Source organism: Lutjanus erythropterus, chromosome 5 (assembly GCF_056507025.1).
Source record: "Lutjanus erythropterus isolate fLutEry1 chromosome 5, fLutEry1.hap2, whole genome shotgun sequence".
Lineage (NCBI taxonomy): Eukaryota > Metazoa > Chordata > Actinopteri > Lutjaniformes > Lutjanidae > Lutjanus > Lutjanus erythropterus.
In genome coordinates this window covers 27165321-27193267 of record NC_139321.1, presented here as the reverse complement: position 1 = coordinate 27193267, position 27947 = coordinate 27165321, and the positions used below count along the sequence as shown (strand labels likewise).

At 39.7% G+C, this 27947-nt stretch overlaps 1 protein-coding gene across 4 annotated transcripts in view; it reads right to left on the bottom strand.

Moving 5' to 3' along the window:
* The window catches only part of unc5a (unc-5 netrin receptor A), a 195439-nt gene that overhangs the window by 64831 nt on the left and 102661 nt on the right, over nt 1-27947 (bottom strand). For all 4 annotated transcript variants that reach the window (XM_084719449.1, XM_084719451.1, XM_084719452.1 and 1 more), the window contains exons 3-5: nt 6046-6189; nt 2777-2880; nt 1387-1567 (exon numbers count right to left, since the gene is read on the bottom strand). In XM_084719449.1, coding sequence (XP_084575575.1) covers nt 1387-1567; nt 2777-2880; nt 6046-6189 — 429 coding nt within the window. The remainder of the gene's footprint in view (nt 1-1386; nt 1568-2776; nt 2881-6045; nt 6190-27947) is intronic.

Here is a 27947-nt window from a genome sequence, read left to right as displayed (position 1 = left end):
GCTCTGCATTTTAATAAAGATCAGTCTGCTTATCAAGCCAAGTCATTATTTACAGTTTGCTGTTAATTCAATTTTTCTTTTCATATTGGATCCACTACAGAGAACGAGGAAGATGGCAGCCCCGCGATTGGAGACTGCCAGCTTTGGCCGAATAGCTGCCAGTAACATTTTAAGTTGTGCTAATTAATGTGCAGACACACTACTATCTCTTTATGTGGTTATTTATGGCAGTGTAATCCATTGCTTGCTGAAAAATAAAGCTGACTTAGGCAAGTTGTCACCATATGTCACGTATGCATAACACTGCATGTTGTTATTATTAAAACCACAGTGGTGAATCTGAATGTAATGTTACAACCACCTGATAGAAGAAGTGCACCCAGGTACCTTTCATGCAAGAGACCATGCAGAGGATAATGGGTTAGTTTGGATTATTAAATGTGGGGTTATTTAAGGTGTTTTTTGAGAGTCAGTGCATTTCCTACAGTAGATGCCAGTCCAGTCTGGAGAAGCAGAAAGGGGGCAGCTCGGAAGCTAAGCAATGAACTGCTGTGGACAGGGTCAGCAACAAAACGCATTTTCAATTTATTAAAAAAAAACAAACAAACAAAAAAAAATGTAATTTCACACTGTGTTTAGAACATTTTCATCATTTTGCTGTCACACAACCTTTTCTGATGGGAAACCACCATTATATAGGCAAAATGTCATCCCCTCTAAACCAACCAAACTCCACAGGCAAAATCAGTAACAGTAGTTATTGGTCTCCCACTGCTTCAATTATTATGATTATATTATTATATAATTCAGTTATTATGTGACTCGAGTAAATGGCAAACTATTCTTTTAAAACACACAATATAACAAACAAGCAACACAATCGAAGCAGTGGTAGGCCAGCAGCTCCCATATTCTGCGAGGTAAGATGACTGATTTTGCCTATGGAGTTTGGTTAGTTTAGAAAGAACGCTATTTGGCTAATAAATCAGTGATTTCCCTTCAAGGCTGTCAAACAACAAAGCACAGTTGTGAAAACATTTTAAATACAGTGTATATTTTAAAAAGTCAGTTTAAGTGGATAAAATGCCTTTTGTTGCTGATCAACAGCAGTACATTGCTTAGATTCTGTGCTGGTACTCTCAGCTTACCCAAACTGGATGTGTGCGACTATGGATAAGTACCTCATACAACCCCACTTCAATTAATCCAGACTATCCCTTTAATGTGGCAACGTGGGATAAGAGAAGCACCATGCAGGCAGAACATGATTCATTTGAACTGTTTTCATGTTTGGACATTCTGAAGCGGGGGATCATTCGAGCCCAGACCTCTCATTAGCCTCTGTGTACTCAGCTCTGACACCTGTTGAAAGAAGTCTTCACCTACCATAGACCAGGACCGTGGCAGAGGTACTTTTGCGGCGAGCAACGATGTTTTTGGCCACACACGTGTAGTTGCCTGTGTCCGCCAGCCGGGCTTTTTTGATGACGAGATTATGATCAGCTGTGATGAAAAAATTGGGGTCGCTCGCTGGGTTGAGAACATCCTCGTTTCTTTGCCACTCCACCTGAAAAATATGATTCATTGGTCAAAATTCCCTGCAGTGAATAGACACCGCCGTCTCCCCCTTCCTCCCTCGCATGCTGCTCTGACATACTGTGGATTAAAGATTTGTACATGGACAGGAAAAAGCAGTGAGGTATTTCTGTTTTTGATGCAATCAAACAGACCAAAAGAAGAACAAATGTAGCTTAGTATGATACTGATACTGAGGTGGAATTAATTTATCCACATGCCCTACTGATTTGAGTATTCTCTTTTTTGTGCGAGGAGTGCAGCTTTTATTTTGTAGCTGCTGGAGATCTGTGTAGCTGTTGGTGGTCTGTGAGTGAAACTGATCATGATTTGTGTAGTTTCTGTGCCCTCTCGCAGAAGCCCAAACTGATGTTATTCCTTTTTTGGTGTACTCTCAGATTGGTTCGCTTGTTTTCTTGCTCTCACTTGACCCTGCGCCGTCTCCTGAGTAGCTGCGGTACGGCTGCATTGTTGTCGGTATTACTGCCAGTTGCGATGCCGCATATAATTGGGCTTTCTTCCTCTTGTATGCTATCCCTGTTTTCTCCCATGGTGACTTCTGCTCTGATGTTCTTTTCTGTTGAACTGCAGTTGGCACCTTCCCTTCCTATTTCTCTGCAAACGGTCCCTATGCTGTTGAGCTGTGATTGGCTAGACTGCTTGCTCCTGGTCTCTGGGCTGTCTGAGTGGCTGGCCTAACCTCCTCTTGTGTTGCTATTAGAACAGTTAGTGCCTATCTGGGACCAGGAGGATGCAGCAGACGAGGTGAAACAGCTGGCCCCAGTCTGGTCCTCTAAACACCGACACACACCGCCGAGAGACATGAAGGGAGGGCAAGAGAACAAGAGTGTGTGAGACACACAGTACACGGAGAGATGGCAGAGAGATAGAGAATGAGAGTGAGGCAAATAGACCCATTAATTATGGATAGGCCTTTAGAGATGCCAAACGGGGAGTGAAGCCTCCAAGCCCATCCTGAGTGATGTGACGAGACGATGTGATATACAGCTTCTCAGAGATGTAAGGGAGATAATAAATCAATAATAGGGAATAATTAGAGGTGTAATTTATCCGTGCAGGGTTGTCTGTTCCCTGGTGGAGCTCATCCTGAGCTACTTTTTGCTCTTTGTCCTCCCGGTGAGGAAAGGGTAAAAGGATGCGAGATGTGCGCCTATAAATATCTTCTGTATCCGTGCCTCACCTCGGCTTGTGGCACTCCCTCGGGGGGATGGCAGCGCAGTAACACCTCCTGGTCCAATGCCACCTCTTTACCCTGCGGCTCCTCCTCAAAGTTCTTCCTCAGGTCTGAGGGAGAAAAAAAAAGGATGGGGGGGAGAACAACCAATTAGGATATTTGTAAGACCTTTCAAAGAAATACTTCCATGAAAAAAGTCAATTCTCGCACAAACGCATCACCTCTGCATTGATTTATTTAAAGTACAAGTCACAATAACCTTTCACAAGACAGAGCAATCACAGTGACATAGGGCTAGAATATCAATATCAATCAAAATATTTAGCATCCACAATCCTCTTAATACCACTAAATGGGGCATAATGATAATACTGATAATAATAATAATAATAACAATAGTAATATCAATAACAGCAAAAATATTTATTATATTTAATTTATTTTTAATTAATCTATTTAACTTTAATATTATTATTTTATTTATTATTATTTCTTCATTATTTATATGTTACTATTTCCCCCTATTTAGTGATTAAGAGGCTGGTGGATGTAAAATATTTTGATAATTGAGGATTTCAAGTGAGTTGCCTGTGACTACTGACTCACCTCCGGTGGATTATCATGCAGTTATGAGCTGTATTTAAGCATTATGTCACTTTGATTGCTATGTCTTGAGAAAAGTCTCTGTGACCAAAATGTCTGCACTTTTTAAATAAATTAATACAGAGGCAATCAGTGTGTACAGCAATTTACTTTTTTCCTTTGAAATGATTTTCTGGGGGCTTTGTCACTCTGTACCACAAAAGAGACCAAGTAAGTGGCGTGCGTGTTGCCGTCTGCTCATCTTAATGAAACTGAAATACTTGTAGCCACAAAACTTGGCCTAGTGACGGTTTGTAAAATTCTCCTGCTCTTGAAACGTCCACCCATGGCCTCTCTGAGCATGTCGCACTCCAGTTGGCCCCTGAGCCACACGGGGGATCGGTGGCACCAACCATGTTGCTTATTACAGGCCGCCTGGCTGGTTCAGAGATGCTTGTCTGCTGCCAGAGGGGCCCGGCATCAAGCAAAAGCAATTGCATTACCCCCTCACTCCTCCCCTCCCACCCACTCTGCTCTCTCCAGCATCCGCCAGCCTCCAGCTTCCATCTGTATGAGGGCTTGGAGCAGCCACACGAAAACATAGCCCTGAGGCGCCTGGACAAGAGCTCCAGCAAGCCTGGCTGACTACATGGGGCTTCACATTACGTCTCACTGAATACTCTCACTGTTGCACCAATTCCTGCTATATATCTGTCCTTAACCCATTATGGTATGCATTATGATGCCAGTTGGTAAAAATGTTTTTGAAATGTTTTTTTGTTTTTTTTTTGTCATGAAATAGGCCAAGCAAACATAATTTGAAGAAATATTTAAGAAATACACTTTTTATGGTACAGTTTGAGGCACATTACCTTGAAGCAACACCGTACCATAATGATAAGGAATGCAAAAAGTTAGGGTTTAAAATTCATTACAAAATAAAATATTAAATTGCCTCACCAGTTTAAAATTTATGATATTTGAACTAACAAAGCATTAAAATGAACTCTTTTCATTAGTTTGTTGGTCTGGACGTTACCTCCAGACAACAGCCTATAGAAACTGATGTTGTACAGAGTTATTTCAGCAAAGTTAACATCAACAATCTATTAAATCAAACTATCATTACCCTTCTCAAAACAAGACAGTGACATTTAAATGCTTGTTTCCAGGTTCATGTTGTGTGTCTTTCCTGACATACAATATATTGCAACCCTTCATTGTGCTACTGGCATCTTTGGTTCAATGCATTTCAAATCCTGTTTTTATATCAGCTGAACAGTATATGAACCTAAATACACAATAACAAAAAACTGTCAGTGGGAATCCATAATGGCACAATGTTTCTTTAGGGCAACATTTCCATCACTTAATTATCAAATAAAGCACACTGTAATTAAACATTACTTTTTCCTTGATTGTAAAATGACAGAACAAGACAATTTCAAACCATTTTTGTGGAGAGAGATGATGGAACTGAACCAACGTAAGGAAGGCAACGAAAAAGGGATTCAACAGTCATGTGGCAAATTAAAACACTGCTGTAACTTTCCTCAGACCCTGCCTCTTTTTTTAAGTATTCCACCATAATTGAAGATGTACTGTGTGAGAGTAAAAGGCCAAAAATGGGTATGTTATCAGGATGCAGCACTGTACAATAGAGGGCTAAAGCCAGGCTGTGAATTACTCAGGTAAAAGGCTGTTTGTAGCTGATGAGCGAGACAGGCTTCTGATAGCTGGCGGGTTGGCGCAGATCTAATGTGTTCACCCCGGGTTTTGACCCAGAGCGAAGCAACGTCTTATTCTGAGCCGCTGGTGAATTCCTTTAAACAGATGTTGAGCCTGTCCCGGCCAATCATAGCGAGAGAAACATTAAGACAAGCGGAGAGTTTCAAGACATTCAATTTAATAACAGCCGATACAATGAGACTGGAGGAGACTTAAGATATAACAGTCCTGGAAGGCTTAAATGTATGTGAGTGTGTATGTGTGCGCATGTATGAACTGGTGCACACACATTCTCATTGAAGCATGTGTGTGTCCTTATCTTACATCTAACTGACTTTGTTGAGCTCTCAAACAAGGCTGGATAATGAATGTGTGTTTTCAAAACGTCTGGTGGGTTGGAGACGGCGCTGCGTTCGGCTCTGTCTGGAATAATGCATATTTATGTGGGAATTAATAGGCAGAATGCTTTAAAATACTCAAATGTAAAATGGCTTTTTCTAATAAAGCTTTTGAGGCTGCGGCGAGGGATGTGTCTGTGTTCCCCAGACAGATTTATGATTGCTGTGCAGCAATAAATTTCAAATCTGTTTTTATTCCAGTTACTTTCATAGGGATCATTGCTGATATACTGTATCCAGTGAAAAATATGCTCATGAATACTCAAATTTAGTGTTCCACTTTTTTTTTTAAGACTGCCTTCAAGCAGGCGTATTACTCTCTGTTTCTCTGTGGCAGGGTCAGATATTTTCTTCTTATAAGTGGAATAGGATGGAAACAATTTCACTAAATTGTAATCACAGTAAAACACTGACGCATCAGATCTGTGTGGCCTCCAGGCTAATTGTTAAATGAATGTTCCTCCCCAACCACCCAAAGTGAAAAAAAAAAAACTGCCAATATCTGCTTCTTACAAACTGACATGAAGCACCTTATTAGACAGCATGATCATTTTAAAGTGCACTCACAAGCAATCCTGATGTACGCTTTTTGGCTTTTCTGGGTTCCGGTGGTGCTCCAGGCGACACACTGACACCAGTACTCGTCAAGACCGAAGATCTTCTCCACCTGCTGTCTGGTGATGTCAATTGTCACCTGCATGACTGGCAGCGCTGCAAAGAAAAAACACAGGAAGAACCGTCAAAATGTTGAGCAAGAGGAAGGAGTCTAGCAGAGCTGAGCGAGCGCAGGTTTATCAGCTCCTCTTGGAGCGAAGAATAAAATGACCGTAAATATTTCTCCAACAGAAGGAAAACAAACGAGCTGAACTGAATTCCTTAAGTGCATTTTGTACCTTGAACTAAACCGGCAAAGTAATTTAAAAAAAGCCGGGCAGAATAAACAAGCAGAGAACCATAATCATATATAAACAGAGTGCTTGTTAACTGAGGAAAATGAGAAGAGAGCCTCACAGCTATCCTTGGTGTAATTTGCAGGGCGTTAAAACGGCAACAGTTGGGAAGGAACAAGGAAGTGCTAAACAAACACTACAAACAAAAATACTCAGCAACAACCTGCTTCTCTATTATTAAATCCAAAAAGGGGGGCAAGAGTTCACAATCTATGGAGCATTTCCACACAGTGTTCATAGAAGTGATGCAACTCTAATACAGGACAAGACCAGCTTTCTCACAAAGAGAGTAAAGACAAACATTTATATTTATATATAGAAAAAATATAGAAAAGGTTGATTAATTAACTGGTTAAGAATTTAACAGATTAAAAATGTATTAAACTAATAATTAATAGTCTAGCAGTCTCTTTGGAGATAGAAATGCAGTAATTGTGCCGAATAGGGAAACTAAACTTAAAATGAGAAAAAATGACAACTGAAAAAAAGAACAATGTCAATATTTGTATTTTTGTATCTTCTTAATTATTAATGATGAATCAATTGATTGTTAACATTTTTAACTATTGTTTAAGGAAAATGCACAACCAACTTTGCAACTTTAATGCCAACATTTATGACCAAATACCTCAATATCAATATTGGGACAATATTGCAGGAAGGATTATTGGTGCTGTCAGAAAATATTAGCAAAGAGATTTCTGATAAATAATCAGTAATGAGATTATTGGGGCTGTCCTGAATGCCAAATCTTGGTCTTTCGAAGCTTCAGTAGTAATCAACAGTGAATTTTCGAAGCTGTGGTCGCGTTCAGGCAGGGGGTAAATGGGACTCAACCACACATGTCTCAGTTCAGTTGAGGTGTGAAATGAAGCGTGATGTTCACTCCTTCCCTGCTGTCAGTGGGAGGGAGGTCAGACGCTCAAATATTTCCACATTTTTAACAATGCAATTAAAAAGTGTTTGCCTTTATTACCGGAAAATACAACGGGTTCGACCGGGCTGGTCTAATTTTTTTTTTTTTTTTTACTAATTTTGAGTACCATGGCAACTAACAAAGCTTTGACTCATTCAGTACAGACCTTGTGAATATAATAAAGTGGGTAAAGGCAAATTATAAAACTGCTACAACAGTCTGGTAAGTTCAGAAAATTACATCACTGTAATGCAGCCTGTAACACCAGGAAAAGACAACACTTATGCCTTATCACAATAAGGGCTGGTCAAAATGGCTTAAAAATAAAGATAAATAATTTAAGGCTATGCCATGATATACAATATATATCTCAATATACACATTTTCTCTAAAATAATGTCCCACAAGTTCTCAACCAGTACAAACATATACTGATCTTAAAGAATATGGTGTACTGATGTTAATTAAATTATTCAACAGTATATGATAATTAAAAATGTCTGATTTCAGTTTCTTAAATGTTAATATTTTTTAGTTTCTTTATTCATCTATGAAAGTAAACTAAATATTTTTGGTTTGTGGATGTGACAAGACATTTGAGGATGATGATGTCTCAGGCTTTGGGGAAAAACCTGAAAATAATTGGTTAATCAAAAAAATAAACTATTGACAGATTAATCAACAAATATAATAGTTAGTGCGTCATTGCTTTTGACCACGTATCTCATTTTTATCAATATTTATTGCCTAGTCCTACAAACAAAAGCAGAAATTGGGATGAAATCCATTGTGCCAAACCGTCCAAACAATACAATGTTGTCAGAGTCCTATCTTTTTTGATGTTTGGAAAGCACTCTCATTTCATTTTCCTTTGACCTTTTATTTTGGGACCTGTAATCCAGGAGTGTTCTTTGTATTGAGCGATGACCTTGATCTCAAGCACGTGTCCTACTTTCTCTTCACTCTGATGAAGAGATTGCCATGTTTTCCCTTCAGCTTCCATCTCATCTTTTTCTCTCCGGGGTCTTCAGGAGAAACAGAGACAGGTTTCGAACCTCTCGTACGAACACAGAACATTTCAGAGCCACAGAGAAAACATCCCAGAGACTGACGGAGTGGCACATACAGAACTGTATATTTAAGTCTCAACTCAGAGCCGCTCTTCAACTGCCATTTACATAAAAGCACTTTGTGACACTCTCACACTCCCCTTACACACTTGATCCATCTGCAATGATCACTTCCAGTTCCAGACTGAAGCTGTCTAAGTGGCACCTATCAGGCCATCAAACCTATACAACAATTACGTAAAGCACTTGCGCTGATACAGAGTATTCATCAAACCAGAAATGGGGAATTTTTCGTAAACAATTTGAGGCAAACTGCTCATGGATCCATAGAGGCCTATGTGAGTGCACGGTGGCCCTGCGGTGACACGAGCTGTCGGGGAGGAAAGCTGAGTGGCTCCGTTGCCGGTGGCCACACAGTGATAAGTAGCTGCGAGGGTCATTGGCAGACCCCCTCCCATGTATTAGAGTCTAAATGTGGCATATTTCGCGACATGCGTTCACAGTAAATGTGACTACATGTGCAGTGAATCCATCCCTGAGGCGCCACTCTGAGCGTCAACAAAACCCCGTGCTGTGTGCGAGATTTCAAGAACATGCTTGTGTACATGCTTCCCTCACGGAGAATTCAAAGTGGAGAAAATATTTGTTTGTTCATGTTGGTTTTAATAATTCAAAAACCGTCAAAAAAGTTGGATTCATTTTGAAATAAAAGGCTGGACTGAAGAATTCACTTTCATTTACTTACTTTCTCTCTCTCTCTTGATTCTAGCTCTTCTGTCAGTTATGTGTGTGTGTGTGTGTGTGTGTGTGTGTCTGCAGTGAGAGTGAGTAGCACAGGCTGAGAGAGCACCTAAATGCTAAAACAAATGGCTAAAGTAACAAAATGGCCACCACAGAGAATGAACAAATGGAGCAGAAGAAACCATCCCTCTTTCTTCAAACTAGCAGCACAGCTGTATTTTTTTTCTTCTGTGTCGGGTCGTTCAAACTGAAGTGAGCTGAAGTGAAGCGCAGGGCTGATTACTATTGAGAGAGTCCCTGCTGTGGGACCACGGCTCTGGCACGTCACCAAGCCATGTTACAGGTCTGCCCAAAAAGTCCTGAACACAGAAATCGCGAGCAGTTTACCATATAACTCTAGAATTCAGTAATACATAATTCTCAGTTTTCACATGTTTTTAGCAACCATGTTCTAACATGTATAATGTGATTAGGAAAAAAAAAAATCCTCTCACACACTGCCTGCTCCAAAAGTCATGAAAAATACTCTTCTTGTTTAATGACTTTATCCTTAGAAATCCTGAATTTTATATTTTAGAAAACAGCATTGGGGCAATAGTATAGAAACAGAAATACTTACATTTGACCTGCAAATTACTAAAATCAAATACCATACTACACTCCTTCCCTTATACAGCAGAAATAACATTCAAATTCTCTACATACACAGACAAGGACAACATTTTCTATATTCTATAAGAGTCAGCCACAGCAGAGAGAGAAAATAATGAAATTATGTCTTGGTTACATCCACACTTTTATTCGCAGCACATACAGAAATGTGGAATTTATATCTTGTACACAAGGGAGGGAGTTGGGAGGGGGAATTGTTTTATTTATTTATTTATTTATTTATTTATTTATTGTTTCATGCACATGTGCTTGCTATTATGTGTCAGATGCAGAGTGGAGGACAAAGACAAAGAAAATCAATCTGTAAGCATGCCTCTGAACCTGAAAGTTAAATGAAACTAAATTCTGAGAAACTGTTAACAGCCTTGACAGCCCTGATTCAGACTGAGCTCACAGCGTTTTACATGTGCAAAATGATTTTAAAAAATAAATTTGAATACATACATTTGAAATCTGGCTATAAGTCACGTTGGGTGCGTTGTACAATGGCTCTACTTACAGTAGAAACTCGTTTGATTAATGCAAACCTTCCTCCTTCTTTAAGCTAGAGGGTGAAAGGAATAAAGATCAGTATGGAGATGCAAAGCATGAACAATGGCAACCTGAGGTGAGAAATCCAAAGAGGAGCAATTTGAAGCTCTGCTTGCCAGGGTAATTGCATTCTGTTTCCTTATCTCTTCCTGTCTCCGTAATTACCTGCTTTCTGTGTCTGACACCTTCCAGTAACACCGCTGTGAGTCACTCTGTCCAATTTCACTCCAATTAATAAGTAGGACAAAATAATCTCATCACTTTGGGGACAAAATGGGACTGTAATTTCATAGTAGTTTATAATGATTGGACAGTCTGCTATTTACTGTTGTTTTCCCAAAGTCCTCTCCACTGGGACAATGAGTAAAACTAAACTTTATGAGCATCACTCAAAGATGACTGATACAACAACTACACTATTGATTCGTGGAAAGCTGTGCCTTTCTGGAAACGGGGCACTGACACACTTGTGACTCAATTATATCAATATTGATTTATAATAGTATGCTCAGCAGCCTCCAAGGTGTTAGGAATTAAAAAGAGAGAAGGAGGGAATTTACCCCTTCTTTTTCCAGCAAGATACTGAGCACGCACTTAACATTCCTGTTAAACGATAATTAAAACATGACACGATTCCCTCAGCCTTCGGTTTGATCTGCAGCCCATTTATAAATGAGCTCATATCCCAAACCTCAGTGAAATTACTGTGAATTTTAAGGAGTGATTATGTGATTGACACCGTATGAATCCTGGGCTTACAGCTGGAACCCTGGTGAGCTTATTTTTATTGCAGTGCAATGGGGCAACTTACTCGGCTACTTACCCATAATATTTGGCAAATACACATCTCCAAGCTTTGCAATGCTGCACGCAAATGGAGACAGGCGGTGCAGGAAGCGTTTCTAGAGAAAGGTAGTTGATTGTTAAGTGTCGTTCCCTGGTTGTCAAATACTTAGACTTTGGGAATGAGACCCCCACAAACAAATATCTTTCTCCAGAATCGCTTCCTGCATCTTTAACCTGTGAATGTCGTCTGGTATCAGTGATTCACAAAAGTGTAATGCATATTTATTACCCCTATTTACCCACTTGTGATTGGCCAAAGTCTCCTGTCACTGGCAAGATTTTCTACCGCCTAAAAACAGAGCCAAGAGGAGGAGCAGAAGTCTAGTTTTTTCTTAGACCACTTGTATTATGTTGTGCTTAAATTGACAATTCACCTCAGAATCAAAAACAAATTTTTCCCCTGGCCTGTAGTGCTATTTATCCATCTGCATTGTGTCTGTGTGAGTTGAGTTTTGAAGATTTTGGCCATAGGGATGTCTGTTGACGATACTCAGCTTGTGGTGCTCAAGCTGTCAAAGAAAAGAAGCTACTCTTTCTATTAGGAAAGAAACACTTACAAAAAGGTAACTAGGTCATGATTTTTGGAACTAGATGCTGATTTTCTCTGTGCAACATATGTATTTTTGATTTTGAGGTGAACTGGCCCTTTAAAGGTATTTGTGGAACTTTTGCCCAATCAAGCTCGGCTTTAAGACCTGGCTTTACAACTACATTTCCAGACAGATTCAATAGTACAAAAGCACATTATTATATCAGCCCTTGTATAAATATTAAGCGAACAAAAAGTTGTCTGTTTGTCTATTTAAAGTGGTCATCTGTGCTCGACACAGACAGTTCAGGAACAAGTTTGTGATTTTACAGAATTAGTTTAGTTATGATTTTGACACTTTATAGAGGGATAGTCTACAACTCAAGTTCTACCTTCATGTTCAAATATCTCTGAGATTAAAACAAGCAGAATTTATGGTTTATTATCACTGCCAACATCAGCAACACGGGTACAGTATCCTGTAATATTTTAAAAGTACACTAACAATATAGCAATCCTACACTTGGATAACAGACACTAAATGTGTGTTCACTCTTTCATGACAAAGTAAAGTGGTGTTATACATATGTTGAACTATCGTATACATGTGACAGGAACATGTTTGTGAATGCAGGTTTGGATGAGCCACATGGATCAGTTCAGACTGATGGAAAACACAAACGGCATTAGTATGTCCTGTAAGGATGGAGGTTTGGTTCCAGAAGAGAAGACAACATTTAAGTCCTTAAAAAAAATAAATGAGTAAAGTGCTACTTTTATGCAATGTAAACACAGTTATGCTATGTAACCTCCTGCATTATTTATGCAATTATTTACTTAATCCTCTTAGTACCTCGTGGAACAATGTCACAAAAGGCTCACTGCATTGTTCTCCGTCCTTGGCAACATGTCGTGTGGTCAGCTCACCCGTCACAGTTCTGCACCGGGTCATTTTATTTAAAGTAGTAAAAGCAAATATGTAATATATGTGCTGTACTAAATCATAAAATTACCACGATATGTCGGAGATTAAGGAAACATGCTAAACTGAAATACTGGCTTCTTCTACAACAATGTTATAGACAGCATTTGTTGAAATTTTCTGATTGTGTTTTAGCATATTCACTTTGAATGGAGCCAAAACTAACTCAAAATTGTGTTAATGTTCGCCAAATGAGTTATTGTCTGTTAAAGGGTCATAAGATAACAATAATCTCTTAAAAGGAGGAGACTTATCTAATGTTTTAATTGATCAATATGTTAACAGAGTCTGGAAAGTAGTTAAGTCAGCAGTCACTGAACTCCAACTTTAGAGTGTGCATTTTCAGAGCAGTCTGCTTTTGTTTTCAGGATAACATTAGCTGATTAACGTACAATGAAGAACTTGTTGTTGCTTGTTATTGTCAGAGTGTAATGTTGCACTTGTATTGCACTTGTGTAGGTTCAGTGTCCCTGCAGCCTGCAGGCAACCTGTCTAAGGTTTGAGTCCGGGGAGGAGGAGGAGGCGATGGGAAACAACTCTCCAATATTTTGAATTTGGACTACAGCACCCTTTGAAATGCTCACACTGTGTTACATATTTCTCCTTTAACATCATGTTTAGTTTCCCTGATAAAGAGCTGATACTTTATGATCAATACAGTAGTATCCCCCTCTAAGTACAGGCTGGAGAGCATTGTCCTTTGATTGATGGGAAATTCTACCATCTTTTGTGGAGAACATTATCCACAAAACAAGTGCAGTTGCTAGTACCTGCATACAGTCAATAATCTCCAGCAGTTAGACAACAGGGTGGTTGCTATGTTGCCTGAGAGGCAAAACCCAAGGTGGAAAAATAAAAGTCTACAAATCACTCACTGTTGCTTGTAAAAATTTAACTATTGTAAGTGTGCAGTAATAATTGAAGACTGGACAATCAGTAGACAGTGTTTAAATAGATTTTAGTGAGTACATCAAACTGACTGAAACTATAAAAGTCTGAATGTAAATTGTGTCCTGAGATTCAGTTCACCTGAACATACACAGTTGTGTTAATCTGTGACAGAGGGAAAGAAGAGCTTGTATCTAAGAGGAGCATTTGTAAAAGCATCCTGGATGTGGACTCATGCTGTTCTGCCTCGAGACTTTCTGAGTTTCAGCAAATGAAACGGAAGGAATAAAAAAGACTGGAAGAGATGCAGAGTGGCCGAGTTCATGAATTAACTGACCTTACTATGGTATGATGGAGCTCCGGGCGATGAAATACAATACAAGCTATTACTAGTTCCACTGGGACACACACACACGGAGGACACGCCAACATTTACTGCGCTGTGCTTTATTCTAATCTGTGGCAAAGACAAGATTACTTACACATGCACCCCATTCAAACGTGGAAAAAGAACAGTAACGCTTCACAAAAGGGAAGAAGTCACACTGTGAGAGACAAGAGTACAGATGTCTTTGAGTGTGTGTGTGTGTGTGTGTGTGTGTGTGTGTGCGTGTGTGTGTGTGGGTAGGATGAATTTCCCCCTGAGCCAACAGGGGCTCAACACACACACAGGGCAAACATCATTGGACTCAATCCCGGGAGAGTCGATATTGGGCTTGTCTGAGTACGGGACTTTATTTTTCTCTCTCTCACTCTTGTTTTCGCAGGCTGTGACCTCAATTCCATAGGGGTCATTTGCTTATCAAACGCAAGGACTGGAACTCGCAGGTCCTGAGTGTGTGTTCATTGAAACCAAGGAAATTCAATTAGGCAGCATCCCTACTGTGTGTGAGGCTGGGATTCATCAGTGGATCTAGGAGGATTAGGGTTGGGTGACTCTACATCAGGGGATTGCGCCATTTCAAGGGAGAGAGTTCACAATGGTTGAGGAGAGACATCACAGATGAACGCTTTTAAGAATGCACTGTCTGCACATCCCGGCAACCGGCCAAAAGCGTGCTTTAAGTGTTTCATTTCCTCCCGCGGTTCTTCTTTGTACCGAATGGCATCGGTGTCATCACCAGCGCCACAAGTGTCCAGTGCATCTTTTCAAGGAACCAACAATGTGCTCTTCCTCCTCAGACCAATTACTTTACCTTTTCTGCATGAATGAGATCCTGACACCAAGCCAGAATGTCAAAACACAACTTTTTGGAGCTATGCAGCCTGTTGAAATCAGTCTAAAAAACAACGGTACATAACATGGCTGTTGCAATAAGCTTACTTTCAAAATACTGTGCTAATCACAAGCCATCGTCAGGGGATGGCAAGGATTGACAGAAGAATTAGTGGACAGAGCCAGTGTGATGCCACCCACTGGCTTGTGGATGACTGTTCTGACAGTTTTCGCCTCAGGTTTGGTGTTTGGCATCATGGTGGTCACCAACTTGTTTTTTTTTTTGCGCCCAGAGTATGCGCAGTACTGACAAGAGTGTGGAGCTGGTAGGTGACGCACTGTGACCTGGGCGGTGTTTGGCTTTAGCTCATCCATTCAGTAGGAAATAACAGCATCCTGCCTCGTTGTTATCTTTCTCGAATTAAACGCTGTATAGAAAAACACTTGAAATCAGCGAGTGAATCCATAAACTCAACAGGAAACTGTTTACCTAGGTCATACATCAAGTGAGAAGTAGGCCCATTTTGACATAAGAATGCATACAAACAGGTATCTTTTTTTTTGAGTTGCCTCAAGCACTGCAAAAAATGCAATATTCAACTCTTTGTCTTTTTTTTAACCTTCTTGTTTTCTACTTCAGTGCATGTCAAATGAATGAATCAGTGCTTTGACAAGCTATATGAGTGCCAGTAACTGTTCAAGCTGAAGGATGGATCAGTACCGACTGTCTCTGACCCATTTTCAAACTTACGTTGTTTACGTGTTTATTTCATGGGTTAACTTATTAAACTTGGCATTAGCATGTTGGCTAATACAGCTGCTACCACAGGCTGAGAAGATGTTGTATTAATTTTGTAATACTGAGAGACAGTCATTAGAAACAATGAGAACAGTAAAAAAACAGACAGCGTTTAGTGACTTTTTCTGCAACAGCAATGCTTTTAGGCTGTTCATTAAAAAAAAAGAAAGAAAGAAAAGAAAACAAAAATCTATTCGCTGTGTTTAGGACTTTTTTTTTTCTTTTTGCCATTGTATCAAAAGAGGTACCAAGTATTGTTTTTTGTACTAGTATTGTATCAGAGTCTATATTTCCGGTATCATGATGCAAATCCACTGACAATGTTATATATAGCATTACAGCACCAATTTACTTCATAAATTAAGTAATATGCAAAAACAAAAAAGATGCTAAAAAACAAAAACAAAACAAGGGAAATTCTGTCACCGCGACAACCCTAGTACACAACAACCTGTACAGTATTTCCATAAATAATCCAAAGTTGACCCTAGGTCACAGAGCCAAGGGCGTAACTGCTTTATCATCGAGTCTCCAGACTTTCATTACCATGTAAAGCAGTGCGGTGATGGGTGGCCCATGCTACCTGACGTGGAGGCCTGAGAATGGCAGGTGGCACCATAAGCGTCTGTCTTCAAACAAGGATAACGTGGCCTTCTGAGTGAAGCATGGCTCTATTAAAAGCCTGAGAGATGGGAACAGGGGAGGGAGGAGGGAGGCAAACAGAAGAGTTCACAGGGAATACAGTAGTCAGGCCTCCCATTCAGGGATGCTTGTGAGGTTGCGACTCGAGTCAGTGGGACAGCGTTCTGGGTCAAGGCTCTGCCTCCGGTTATGACCAGCTTTCCAAGAGCTTCTTTTGATTGAGCTGTCCATTTTCCACAATGAATGCACGCTGCAAGGCCCCCGCTGATGCTCTGAATGTCGTTACAGATTATTCATGGCTGACAAACAGGCGAGCAGGTAGAGCTCCAATCAATCCGGCTAGGTTCAGTCCAATGCCACTCCAAGGAGACTCAGGTGGAGCCTCCACGGTGGAGTGAGAAGAGTAAATGGTGCAGGACAGAAGAAACAATGATGAAAGTCATGGACTGACACACTTGTCTTGAAAATTTCTAACTAAGTGACTGGAAGCGCAGTTTTCTTTCACCCTTTGAAGAGCCCACACAGATATTATTTTTTCAGTATTAACTTCTTGCAAATGATAAGATCAGGGTGCAAAATTAAAGTTTTTTGTCCACCAGCTACCACCAGCACTTGACTGGTAGCTGAAGCTAATTTTTTGCCCTAGGTATCACTAAATGGTACATGCATTTCTTAAATTTAGAATCTCTTTACTGCTTACAGTACTGTGTAGGAGCATATAATTTACATATAACATAACTATGAAGCATTTTAATAGGATGAATAAATAAATGAATAAATAAAAAGTACAAGAAACTCATCAACCCCTATGTCTTCAATGCCTTTCTATATAATACACTGATTGTTGATTGGCAACAACATAATTGTTTGCCTGCTTTTATTCGTTTATACTATTAAAATGGCAAAAACCACAGAATTTGCATTTACTGCCAGTCAAATTGAAGGGGATGCTTTCAGCCAAAAAGGTGTAGGGGCCAGATGGGCTGCTCTCATCTATCACATTTTATGGGCTTTGAAATTAAACAAAATTTTTTAAAAAGTGTTTTTTCTGCCATTAACTTCCTTGAGGAAGTCTTCCTGAAAAGGTGTTGTTCTGAAAACCTGGGAGATTTGGGGGCCTTATAAATGTCAACAAAGTGCAAGAGAAGGCTTAATAAGCTTAAGGTAAGAAGTACTTTTCACAAAAGATATAACAATTAAAAATTTACTCTAGCAAACAGTAGAGAAGTAAACAATTTACTCCTCAGATGTCAGATGTGCACAGCAGCATGTGACAAAATGGGATACAATTTTGAGTGACAATGTTTGAGCACAGTAGTAATAAAGAATAACGATCCACACACTTTGCATGCCTCAGAAGAGTGAGATCTTCACTCTGCAAGAAATTTCACTGCCATATTTATCACTGACACAACACCACGCTAAGTGTGCACAGGATTTCACAACAATGCACTGCGCAGTACACATAAATGATGCTCAAATTGTGTTTTTAGTTGCACAGGTGTTCACAGGTTTGCAACGTGATAATGAATTGATGCACAAAACTTTAGAATAGCTTTTTACCGTGCTTTTACCATACAACACGTCACACGTTAAACTTAGGTTTCCGTTTATACATTTCACATTCACATCTGGTCGCCAGCCGCCACAGAAAAGCCTCGGCTGATCATATCAAATGGACATTAATTCAAAGCAATGGATTTTTCTATTTACACTGTCCCTCCATAATTAGTTAGCCTAACCTTTCCTTAATAGCGCGCACACACGCGCATGCACACACAGAAGCAGTGCTGTGATTTACCACAGTGCCCTTACCAAAGTGCCCTGGTTGTAATTACTCTCCATCCAATATCCTGACCCTGATGATTGGCAAGAGCAGAATGTTCTATATGCCACAGTCTCGAGGCTGGGAGTGACTGGGACCTGTTCCTTTATCTCCCACACACACCTTGTCCTACCTCAGATGAGAACACGTCGGAGGTGAAGGCCCTGAGCACTTTGCTTCTGCTTCCATTACATTCTGCAGAGTGGGAGGATCTGATAGAACGTTACCCACATGAAAGCCCTGATAATTTGCTCAGGCTAACATGTTTCTCTCCCCCTTGTCTGACATGGCCTTGGGCGCTGAAGTAAATAAGGAAAACTGCTTCAGGTAAGTCAGCCTGGCTCCCATCTGGTTGCCGAGTGCTCTGTGCCATACAAATTGCATTAGGGTTTTCCCCTCCCTACTCACGATCGGATGGTGCCTCTTGGGCCTTTGACCGGCAGTGTTGTCTGAGTTAGGAGGCAGAGGTTTTTTGGTAATCCAATGAAGGTGTGTGGGCGAATGTAAATATTCAGCACAACAACAAACAGCATTCAGTAAACAGCCTGGGGGAACACAGAGGCTACGAAAGTCTTTCTACAAAAGTCAACAATTTTTTTCCTACATTTTCCAAGTACTTTGACACACTGAAATTCACATTTGTCCTTAAAATAACAAAAAATATGTGGATAATGACTCATATTGTATACTAAATGAACATAATGTTTGTATAAGTATGAATGCTTTAATTAGGACTAATTAGCTCAATGTCTTTTGCCCAATATTGCTCTATCTCACATATATCAGTTTATATCAGCATGTATGTTATTTGAGATGTGCTTTTATGAAAACTTTATTTTGAACACAACATAATGCAGGTTGTGTTTCTTTGTTAGACTCACAGGCAGCTTTCTGAGTATATTTGATCCTTTTTCTTCATTCAGATTTAATATATGCATATATTTTACATTATCTGTGCTTTTTATTTATAATTATTTATAATTATTAAAACTACCAGTGAAAATTTACTGTTTCAGTGCCCTGATATAATGCTTGATAATAAATAAATCAATGTTAGATTTTTTTTAATTTTTTTTTTACTCCCTACTTTGGTATTGGCCACAAATATCCATTGATCTATCAGATTCTGAACTGGTTTAATTAATAAACCGTTCATGAGGTGTCATTCTAAACACAATGTCTTGGTAGGAAAAATCCTTGGTCATGATCAGGTGACAATATTTGGATTTCTTGCACCATAAATACTTAACTGAAACAATGACTAATTCATACAAAATGCAAAATACAAGACATTCTAACAGAATTTGAGAATAATTTTGTAAGTATCTTTCATTAACACATTAAACTCAAGTTCTTGTGCTTGCCAAAAATAATAGAGATTGACAGGAAAGGTGGGGAAAGAGAGGATGGCATACAGCAAAGGGCTCGGAGCTGGATTTGAACCCGGCCCATTGTGGTAAGGTTGTGGTACGTGTTCTTCCCGATGATCTACTGGGGGACCCCGTGGACTGTGTTGTTGGGTCCAGAATCAACTACAATGCAACGCATGAGGGGACGAAGTGCTGCAGACTGAACACGGATTGAGCCTTTAAATATTAATTTCTTTGTTCAATGTGACTGTATTCATTATTAATACAGTGGATGCAAGACAGAGAATTGTGGACTTTATAAATAACCTGATGCGGACAATTGAGAACGTAGAGGTACAGTGTGCACGCCTGAGCTTGATATGAGCGGTACCAGGTGTTGGGATGTTGGTGTAATAAGTAATATAACACAAATGCAGTCAAGGTTATAAACTGAGAACCAGACATTACTAATAATATAAAAGTCTGATTATAAAACATAAACATATGATGTTCCATTGCATTTTACTTTATCTATTTAATCTGACAGTTATTTTCTTGATTAATTAATCCAGTCTACAAAATGTCAGAAAATGTCAGTCACAATTTCCTAGACCTCCAGATGACAAATTTAGCAGACAAAGAAAAGCGGCACTTTTGAAAAGCTATAACCAATGAATATTTGGCATTTTCCATTAAGTGACTCCATTGAATTTAAAACACAGACTACCTTAGAGGGGAGTGGACTGTAATAGAATGAAAACGCTCAGTTGACACCAACAACATGGCAAAACCAGTTTCCTAAATGCAGCTTTTTATTCTGTTGTCAAACATGCACTTTGAATTTCCCGGTGATTGGGTGCTGAAAAGAAAGTATCTGCCTTTTGACTACTTTTTAAATACACGTTGCTTTGAGATCGCTTGAAAGACAGAAGAAAGAAAAAACAACAAAATTCTTCAGAAAAACAAACCCTTAGACTGGAACAACGTGAATGAATGAATAATTAACTTGAATTGCATAAAATCCTCAAGATTGCGTCCTGATGACTCCCAGACCAGGACTGCTGCTCTTGTTGTCAGCACGCCTCATCGAGCTCCGCTCCGATGAAAAGGTTTCCTCAAATATGCGCCGCCAAATCGCCTCTGCATTTTCATTCTTGTGTGTTTGCGGTCTACGTGTTTGACCACACGACACTGAATGCAGAAGTGTTATATGTGGGCAGGAGTGTGTTGATAATTGACTTGGGTTTTTATTCCCTTGAAACATGAGGCGAAACACATTTGCCTGCTTGTTTTTCACTCTGTCACCCACCTGACCCAAAGTCCAGCAGGCTGCATATACACAGTCCGTCCACCATATGCTTACTTGAGACTGTCGGAAATTCTGAATGTACAATTTAGACTATACAGGGTTAGATACCTGATATAAAAACAGTATTCCAGCTGCAACTCACGGTCACACTCTATTTTACAGTGCACTAAGAAGACGTAACAAGCTGTACTTTGCATCAGATTAGACAAAGACTAGATATATGTTCTTTATTTGACAGTATTAGACCTTTATTAGACTTTGTTTGAAAGTAATTTAGGACACATTACAACTGCACTGCATTGTAAACTAAAGTGAAATCACATATCTGCCACTTCCCCCTTTAAAAACAACACATGAACCAGATCTACCAAGCAAAGGGCAAAGAAGGTGTGTCTCAAGTAGAAGATATGTGATTTCCCTTTAGTTTACAGTACAGTTCTTTTGTAATGTGTCCCTATTCACCCTGTAATAAAATCTAATGAAGGTCTAACAGTGAAAAATAATACACTTTAGTTTACAGTGCAGCTTTATTATAGTGTGTCTCTAATTACCCTCTAATAAGGGTCTAATAAAGGGTATAATAGTGTCTAATAAAGAACATATTTTTAGTTTTTGTCTAGTTTGATACAATGTATGGCTTGTTCTGTCTTATCAGTGTGCTGTAAAATAAAGTGTGACAACTCACCTCTTATTTGTGAGTCTTCCACAGAAAATAGTCTGCGCACCATCTTTTCATATCTTACACAGCTCTTGACGAGGAGATTGAAGCTATTCTTCTTCCCTCACTACATAAAATAGTCTTTTCACTATGCCACCACCACTATCCCATACCCAGGACACCCTGCAGCTTCTAGTTTAAAAAAGAGGAAAGCAGTGAGTTGATGTTTGTTCCAGGAGTGTGTAAAATACCTATACTGAAAGTCTCCTTGGGGCCAAACACACAAAGCATTCACTGTCAGCCACTGAGCTCCTCTGCCTATCAAAAATCTCCATGGACTATTTAGCTGTCAGCTCCCTCACTACACCTCCCAGCTCCACTATTTTTAAACGAATTTGAGCGGAGCAGGTGCTGATTGACACGGCAAACTCCCACTCTGTCTCAGTCTGTCAGCAGAACACTCGCGACTTTCATTTCCAGGGGAGGTGGAGGTAAGTTGAGAGATAAAAAATTATATCACAGTGAAAAAAAAAAAAAAAAAGTAAAATGAGAAAAATATCAAAGTTCACTGGCTATCATCAAAATAGCAAAGGCTGGGAAGAAGTTTACTGGCTCTTCTCTGCTCCATTCTCAATCCCTTTACCGTGTTAAAATGGTTCATTTTGAGGCACATCGTGGAATCCAAGCACATTTGCAACTCTGGCCTCTATTTGCTCGGCACAAGGCCAGCACAAGCGGCCTGGGTAATGCATGTACTGCATTTCATTGCGGCATACAGACCACATTTTATACAGATGTCTCGGTCAGGGCACAAAAAGCTTAGAACTACAGTTAGACGGATCTGAGCAAATATTTCCATGTAGCTCTGAGGACCAAGCTGCTCTCCACAAAAGGTACACAGACTTCTGTGTGCCTGTGGAAATGCAGTTTAAAATGCATTTTTTACTTGCGTATTTAGAAAATTTATCATTCCTACTGCAAAGCAAAAATACTAAACACACATGCAGCAGAAAAGAACCAACAATCCATTATTTAAAACTGACTTCAACATGATCACACAGACTTTTAAAAAGCTTTTGTTGCACATACAATGCCATGGACAGCATGCAAAATTCAAATGCGAGCTTGAAGGACTGTATTGATAACTTGTCTGTCTTTACCAGACCGGTTAAATAAATAACTTGAACTGTTATGAAAGAAAGAACCTCTAAGACTGCCGAATCTATTCCAACTTCCAGCAAGGGCACAGCTTTTGTGAGGCTGACAAAATACAAAATCACTTTGGAGGAAGCCAGGCGCGCGGCTGACGCGGGATATGTTTTGGTGGGAGGACAAAGGCTGTGCGCGTGGGAGACTGGAACGCCGGCGTTGTTGTTTGACAAATGGTAATTATCATTCACTTTTGTTCCACTAATTGCAGTTAATTTTGAAATTCATAATTTCTGCATGTCAAGACTGAACTTCAGAGGAACAGATCCTACATACTCCAAATTTCCTAAATAAAAATACGACGTGCACAAAGTGGAAGGAGTGTGGCCTTTGTGTGAGTCTTAATCGGCGAGATCAATCAGCACAGCTGGTTCGTTTTTAATTCTGCCTGCCTCACTTTTACTCCCACTGCTCCAAAACACACTTGCAGTTGTCTCAAGGCCAGACAAACAACGGCTTCAATTAAATCCACTTTGACTCCATTCACACTCCAAGATGCGTTGCTTTGAGAAAGGTCTGCCTCCACACGCACACAGACACACACACACTCGGACACAGACACCGTGCGGCTGACCTGCCTGAGAAGCCTAATAGAACACGCTGGCAGATGTGTCACGGGAACAATTCACCTTGCCATCTGTTTTTCAGTGCTTCATCGCCAAATCCTTCCCTCTCTGTCCCACAATCAAGGACAGAATGAAATACAAGTCCCATTATGTGGAAGCAGCTAATAATGCATTATCAATTAGTCCCCTTGGCTACTGATCGATGCTTAGCAGGTGGTACAAGGCCATTTCGTTCATTTAGGACTATATTGTCCTCTTCCCCTCTGATTCTCTTATTTCCTTCTGTTCATTAGATCCCGGCTCGCAGGCCTATCAGGTTTTGCTTAAATTGCAGCAGGACTGTTCTTCAATATTCCATTAAAGATCATGTTTAATCACTGTTGTGCGGCCCCAGCACCATTAAGACGCCTCTGTCCTGAATTCACCTGAATTTTGATGACAACAGCGTGACAGTGAGCTGCTTGCCGCTTTCACATTTCACTAAATGTCATTCATGTTAAGGAACCTTCTGTAAAGGTAAAGGGTATTTATCTGCATCCATGTTGTTGACCTATACAGGACTGAGAGAGGACGAAAAAAATGTGTAATACAGCGACAGGGAGGCGGGAGGTGGGAGCTGGTGTGAGAGAGGTGATTGGCTGCTATAATACCACGGATAAGTATTCAGGTATTAAAATAAAGGTTACAGATCATTTCAGCTAAGCCTGGCTTATCTCCCCCCTTAGATCAGAAATTAAATATGTCATCACATTACAATCCAGGATCTAGTCAATCAGAAAATACATATTTTATACAAATGAATCCTGGCTGGTTTGCAGATGGTTTGCATGGGTTAGCCCTGTGGTGCCATCACATGTTATTAGTTATATTCAGAAAGTGGGAGATGGTTTTAAGAGATTTACTGACTACGTCATAGGTGGTATTTAGACTTCAAAGGATTGACAGAGGACAGGAGCTGATGCTGATAAACCTGCCGGTTATAGAAAGTGGTTATATTCCCTTACATGGATTTGAAATGATATGTAGAGTTATATTAAAGAGTTTATTAATATGATTTACATGATTCCACCGTAAACTTTTCATCAAGTAGAAGGCAAATGTGTAGCATTTGATTATTTTTGCCAACGTCTTCTGTTTTCATTGTAGGCACCTTGTCGACATCCGGTTCAATCAACAAAGAAAATATAATCTCCCCCCATCTTTATAAGGCAGTTGCCGAGGTTTATTGAAATAGGAATGTGAAATGCATGTATTTTCCACCTGAGAGGGTTTGCTGCAGGGGTGACAATGCGACGCGTGGATCAAAATCGTTTCCATCAATGCTGGCAGATGAAATGCAAACACAATCAAATCAGCCCGGCCCATACAACAATCCTTCGCTCAAATGCCAATCTCCCTTCTCCTCATCATGTGTCTGATGAGAAATCATAGTGTGGGAGAATCTCCTAATCTATGCAAACACACTGTCAGCATTGATTTGTTCAGAGGGGATATGTCTTTATTAGGACTCGCCAGACGTCTCTCCGTTTCTCCAGTCCTCATAAAGGATGACCTGGGAGAGACAGCGAGCCGGCCGGGGCTTTGGAAGCCATCACAGCCATAACAATTGAGATAAGTTACTGAGGACAGGTAATGAGAACCGATAGACTCGAGGATGGATCGATATCGGACATTGATACCAGGAGAGGAAGGACAAATTGTGACATCTCTTTCCATTTCCATGTTCAAAGGAGCTTTTGAGTCAAGTGGCCTGTATGTGTGAGTGTGTAGGGATACTGATGTGTATGTGTGCACTGTAAAAATAAACTACTTATTTTAAAGGAGAAATCTGTGATAAATTAACTTTAATAAATCATAAATCAGAGATTCAAGAAACATGCTGAGTTGAAATTCTCTCTGACAACAATGTACTACTGAAGTGTCCTCCACTGAAATTTCTATTCTAGTCTGTAACTTGTATTACTGCCCTTTTCACAAGAACTACAGTTAATATTAATGCCAAACAAGTAAGTGTGTGTTTATCAGTTGTAAGAAATCATTAATAATCTAAATAGATGTTAAACGGATGATGAACGCTTAAATCGAGTCTGACAAGCAGTAAGGCAGGCAGTCACTGAACTCCAACTCCAAGTGTGTGTTTTGGAGCAGTGGGCTTCTGTTTTCAAGATAATGGACTTAGCTTTATATTGACAGACAAATGGCAGCTAATCAATCCACAGTGCAGGACTCGTCCTCACTGGTTATTATCAATTTGCAATGTTGTGCTCGTCTTGTGTTCCTGCAGAGTTCCTGCCGCCTGCCTGAGCTTTCTCAAGTCTGTAGAGGACTGCAGTGCTCATTTTGAACACGCCATTGTCACATATTGCTCCTTTAACTTAAAAAAAAAAAAAGGTCTGGGTTGCCTTAAAATTTGAGGTTGACAAAATTGGAAAAGACAAGTTCATATTATTTTGTAATCATTCAAAACAAATAAACCTTTCTACTCAAATCTGATATTAATTCAGTTGTTCTTGAACAAATGTTCAATATGCTGAAGATATTAAGTTGAATTGACAACTGTTAAGCCACACTGACAAACATTACAAACAAATTTGATTTCCTTTTCTCAGTTTGAAGAGTCTGTTCTTCATTTCACACAAAGAACTTGGAGCTGCAGTTGCTTCCGTTGGAGCTACTTTGTTCCAGCATTGGCACAAAGACAATATGTGAAACTGCTCCCAATGAATTTATTACATTTCAAGTGTAAGGGGGTAGGGACTAAATTTAATACTAACCTTCATCATGGTTCACACGTTTTTCATTATTCTGAAAACAACCAACCATGACTCTTACTGTGTACTGGAGATGAGGGTTGCAAATTTTGTGCACCTTCTTTAACTGTTATTTGAAATCATTACTAACCCCTAGTTAATGTTAATTAAGATACAAAGTCCACAGGGATTTGCTCTCATTTTTCTTCTTTTTCATTTTTTCCTTCTAATATTTTTTTTTTGTCATTTTAAGTTGAAGTTTAAGTTTACTTATTCAACAAATGGCTCTGCCAGATGAAACCGTGTCAAATGAGGCACATTTACTACCACTTCTATTGATATATTGTCGATGAATATATTTTTAATTGGTTACATTTTTAGTGGATATTAATCAAAATAAGTAACAACATCCCCATTTGGGACACATAGGTTTTCTTCAAATTATAAAAAGAAGGGTCTAAGAGTTTTCACTCACATAATGGTGTGAAGATCATGTTTCTTTAGAAATGTAACTTAATGAGTTGATTGAACTCTACGGTACATTCTTTAAAATCATCATTTCAAGAAAGAAAGACTTAAAGTTAGATGGACTTATGTTTATAAGTTTTGAAGTGTCCTGACAAGAAATATTAGACATTTTAAGTTAAATTAACTTCAACACATAAGACATGTATATTTACATTAAGTTAATGAAATTCTTTTTACAGTGTGTGTGCAGGGATAATAGCGTGTGTGTGTGTGTGTGTGTGTGTGTGTGTGTGTGTGTGTGTGTGTTTGGGGGTCCAAAGCATACAAAGGTGGTGTCAGTAACTCAGACTGTAACTGTGCAGCACACAGTGAGCAGGAGGAGCTCTTTTGTCTCCCATGCACTGAATCAGTTTCAATAAACAGACCTGTCTGATGAGGGCAGAGGTCATGTCTGCTGTAGACGGTTATCCACATGTCATGTTTTCTACCTCCCAAGCTTCGACCACTGAGCCGTCTGACTGAAACATGTCTGCACTTCAGACCTGGGTCAGTTATTAATTTAAAACCTTCCAGTTACTTTGACGTTTGTCTGAGTCCGCTGGGAGGGAACATGGATGGAGTTTGCTGAATATTGCCTCTGCTGTGCTGGGCCAGAACGGACCAGGTAATCTCTGAAAGCAGCCACGTTTCTGATAGCATTTTAACTCTAACTAGTTCTGCAGCATGATGGTGAAGGGATTATTGATTACGGTTTGTGCGCTCTTTGATCAGTTTGTTATGCCCATTTGATATCCTTCTTTAGTAATGAAAACATGCACAGGAGTCATTAGGATGGTTGGATTCCCTCGACATTCGCAGCACAGATATCACAGACGAAAGGTTGCTTCAAGAGCGTTGGTGATCAGGCGTGCATTCAGAAACAGGCAGTCTGGTTTGACTTTCAACTTAGGTTGCAGACAGAAGTCTCAAAATCTGTTTCCAACACAGGGATTTATCAGGTGTAGCATTTTTCTTATAATGATTCAGGTAATAAAAATCATCAGTTACTCAGGGTGTGAAGCACAGGGGAGGCGGGGGAGCTCGGCTCCTCTTAAAGGGACAGTCCACTCCAAAATCAAAAATACATTTTTGAAGTTCATGACATTGCTCTGTCATGCTTTGATGGTGACGGCAAGAATAGCATGCATGCTTGAGTCTTTATGACTGTAAAGTGAATTGGTGATGAATCATCCTCATGCATGAATTATACATCAATAATGGACTAATTTTATGCATCATACATGATCATGAAGACAGAAAAAAAGAACTAAAAGCAAAAATAGCATTCTGTCAATATTTTAGAGACCCCCCAAATTTCCCAAATTAACTTGTTTTTTTTAAAGGGATGGTCCACCCCAAAATGCCAACTTATCTTTGTTCTGGCATGTGCTGTTTATCCATCTAGGTAGTTCTGTGAGTTGTCAACATCTGAACATACTGGATGTAGAGGTGTCTGCCCTGTCTCCAATATAATGGAATCAGATGGCTCTCGGCATGCTCACGCACCATAAAAA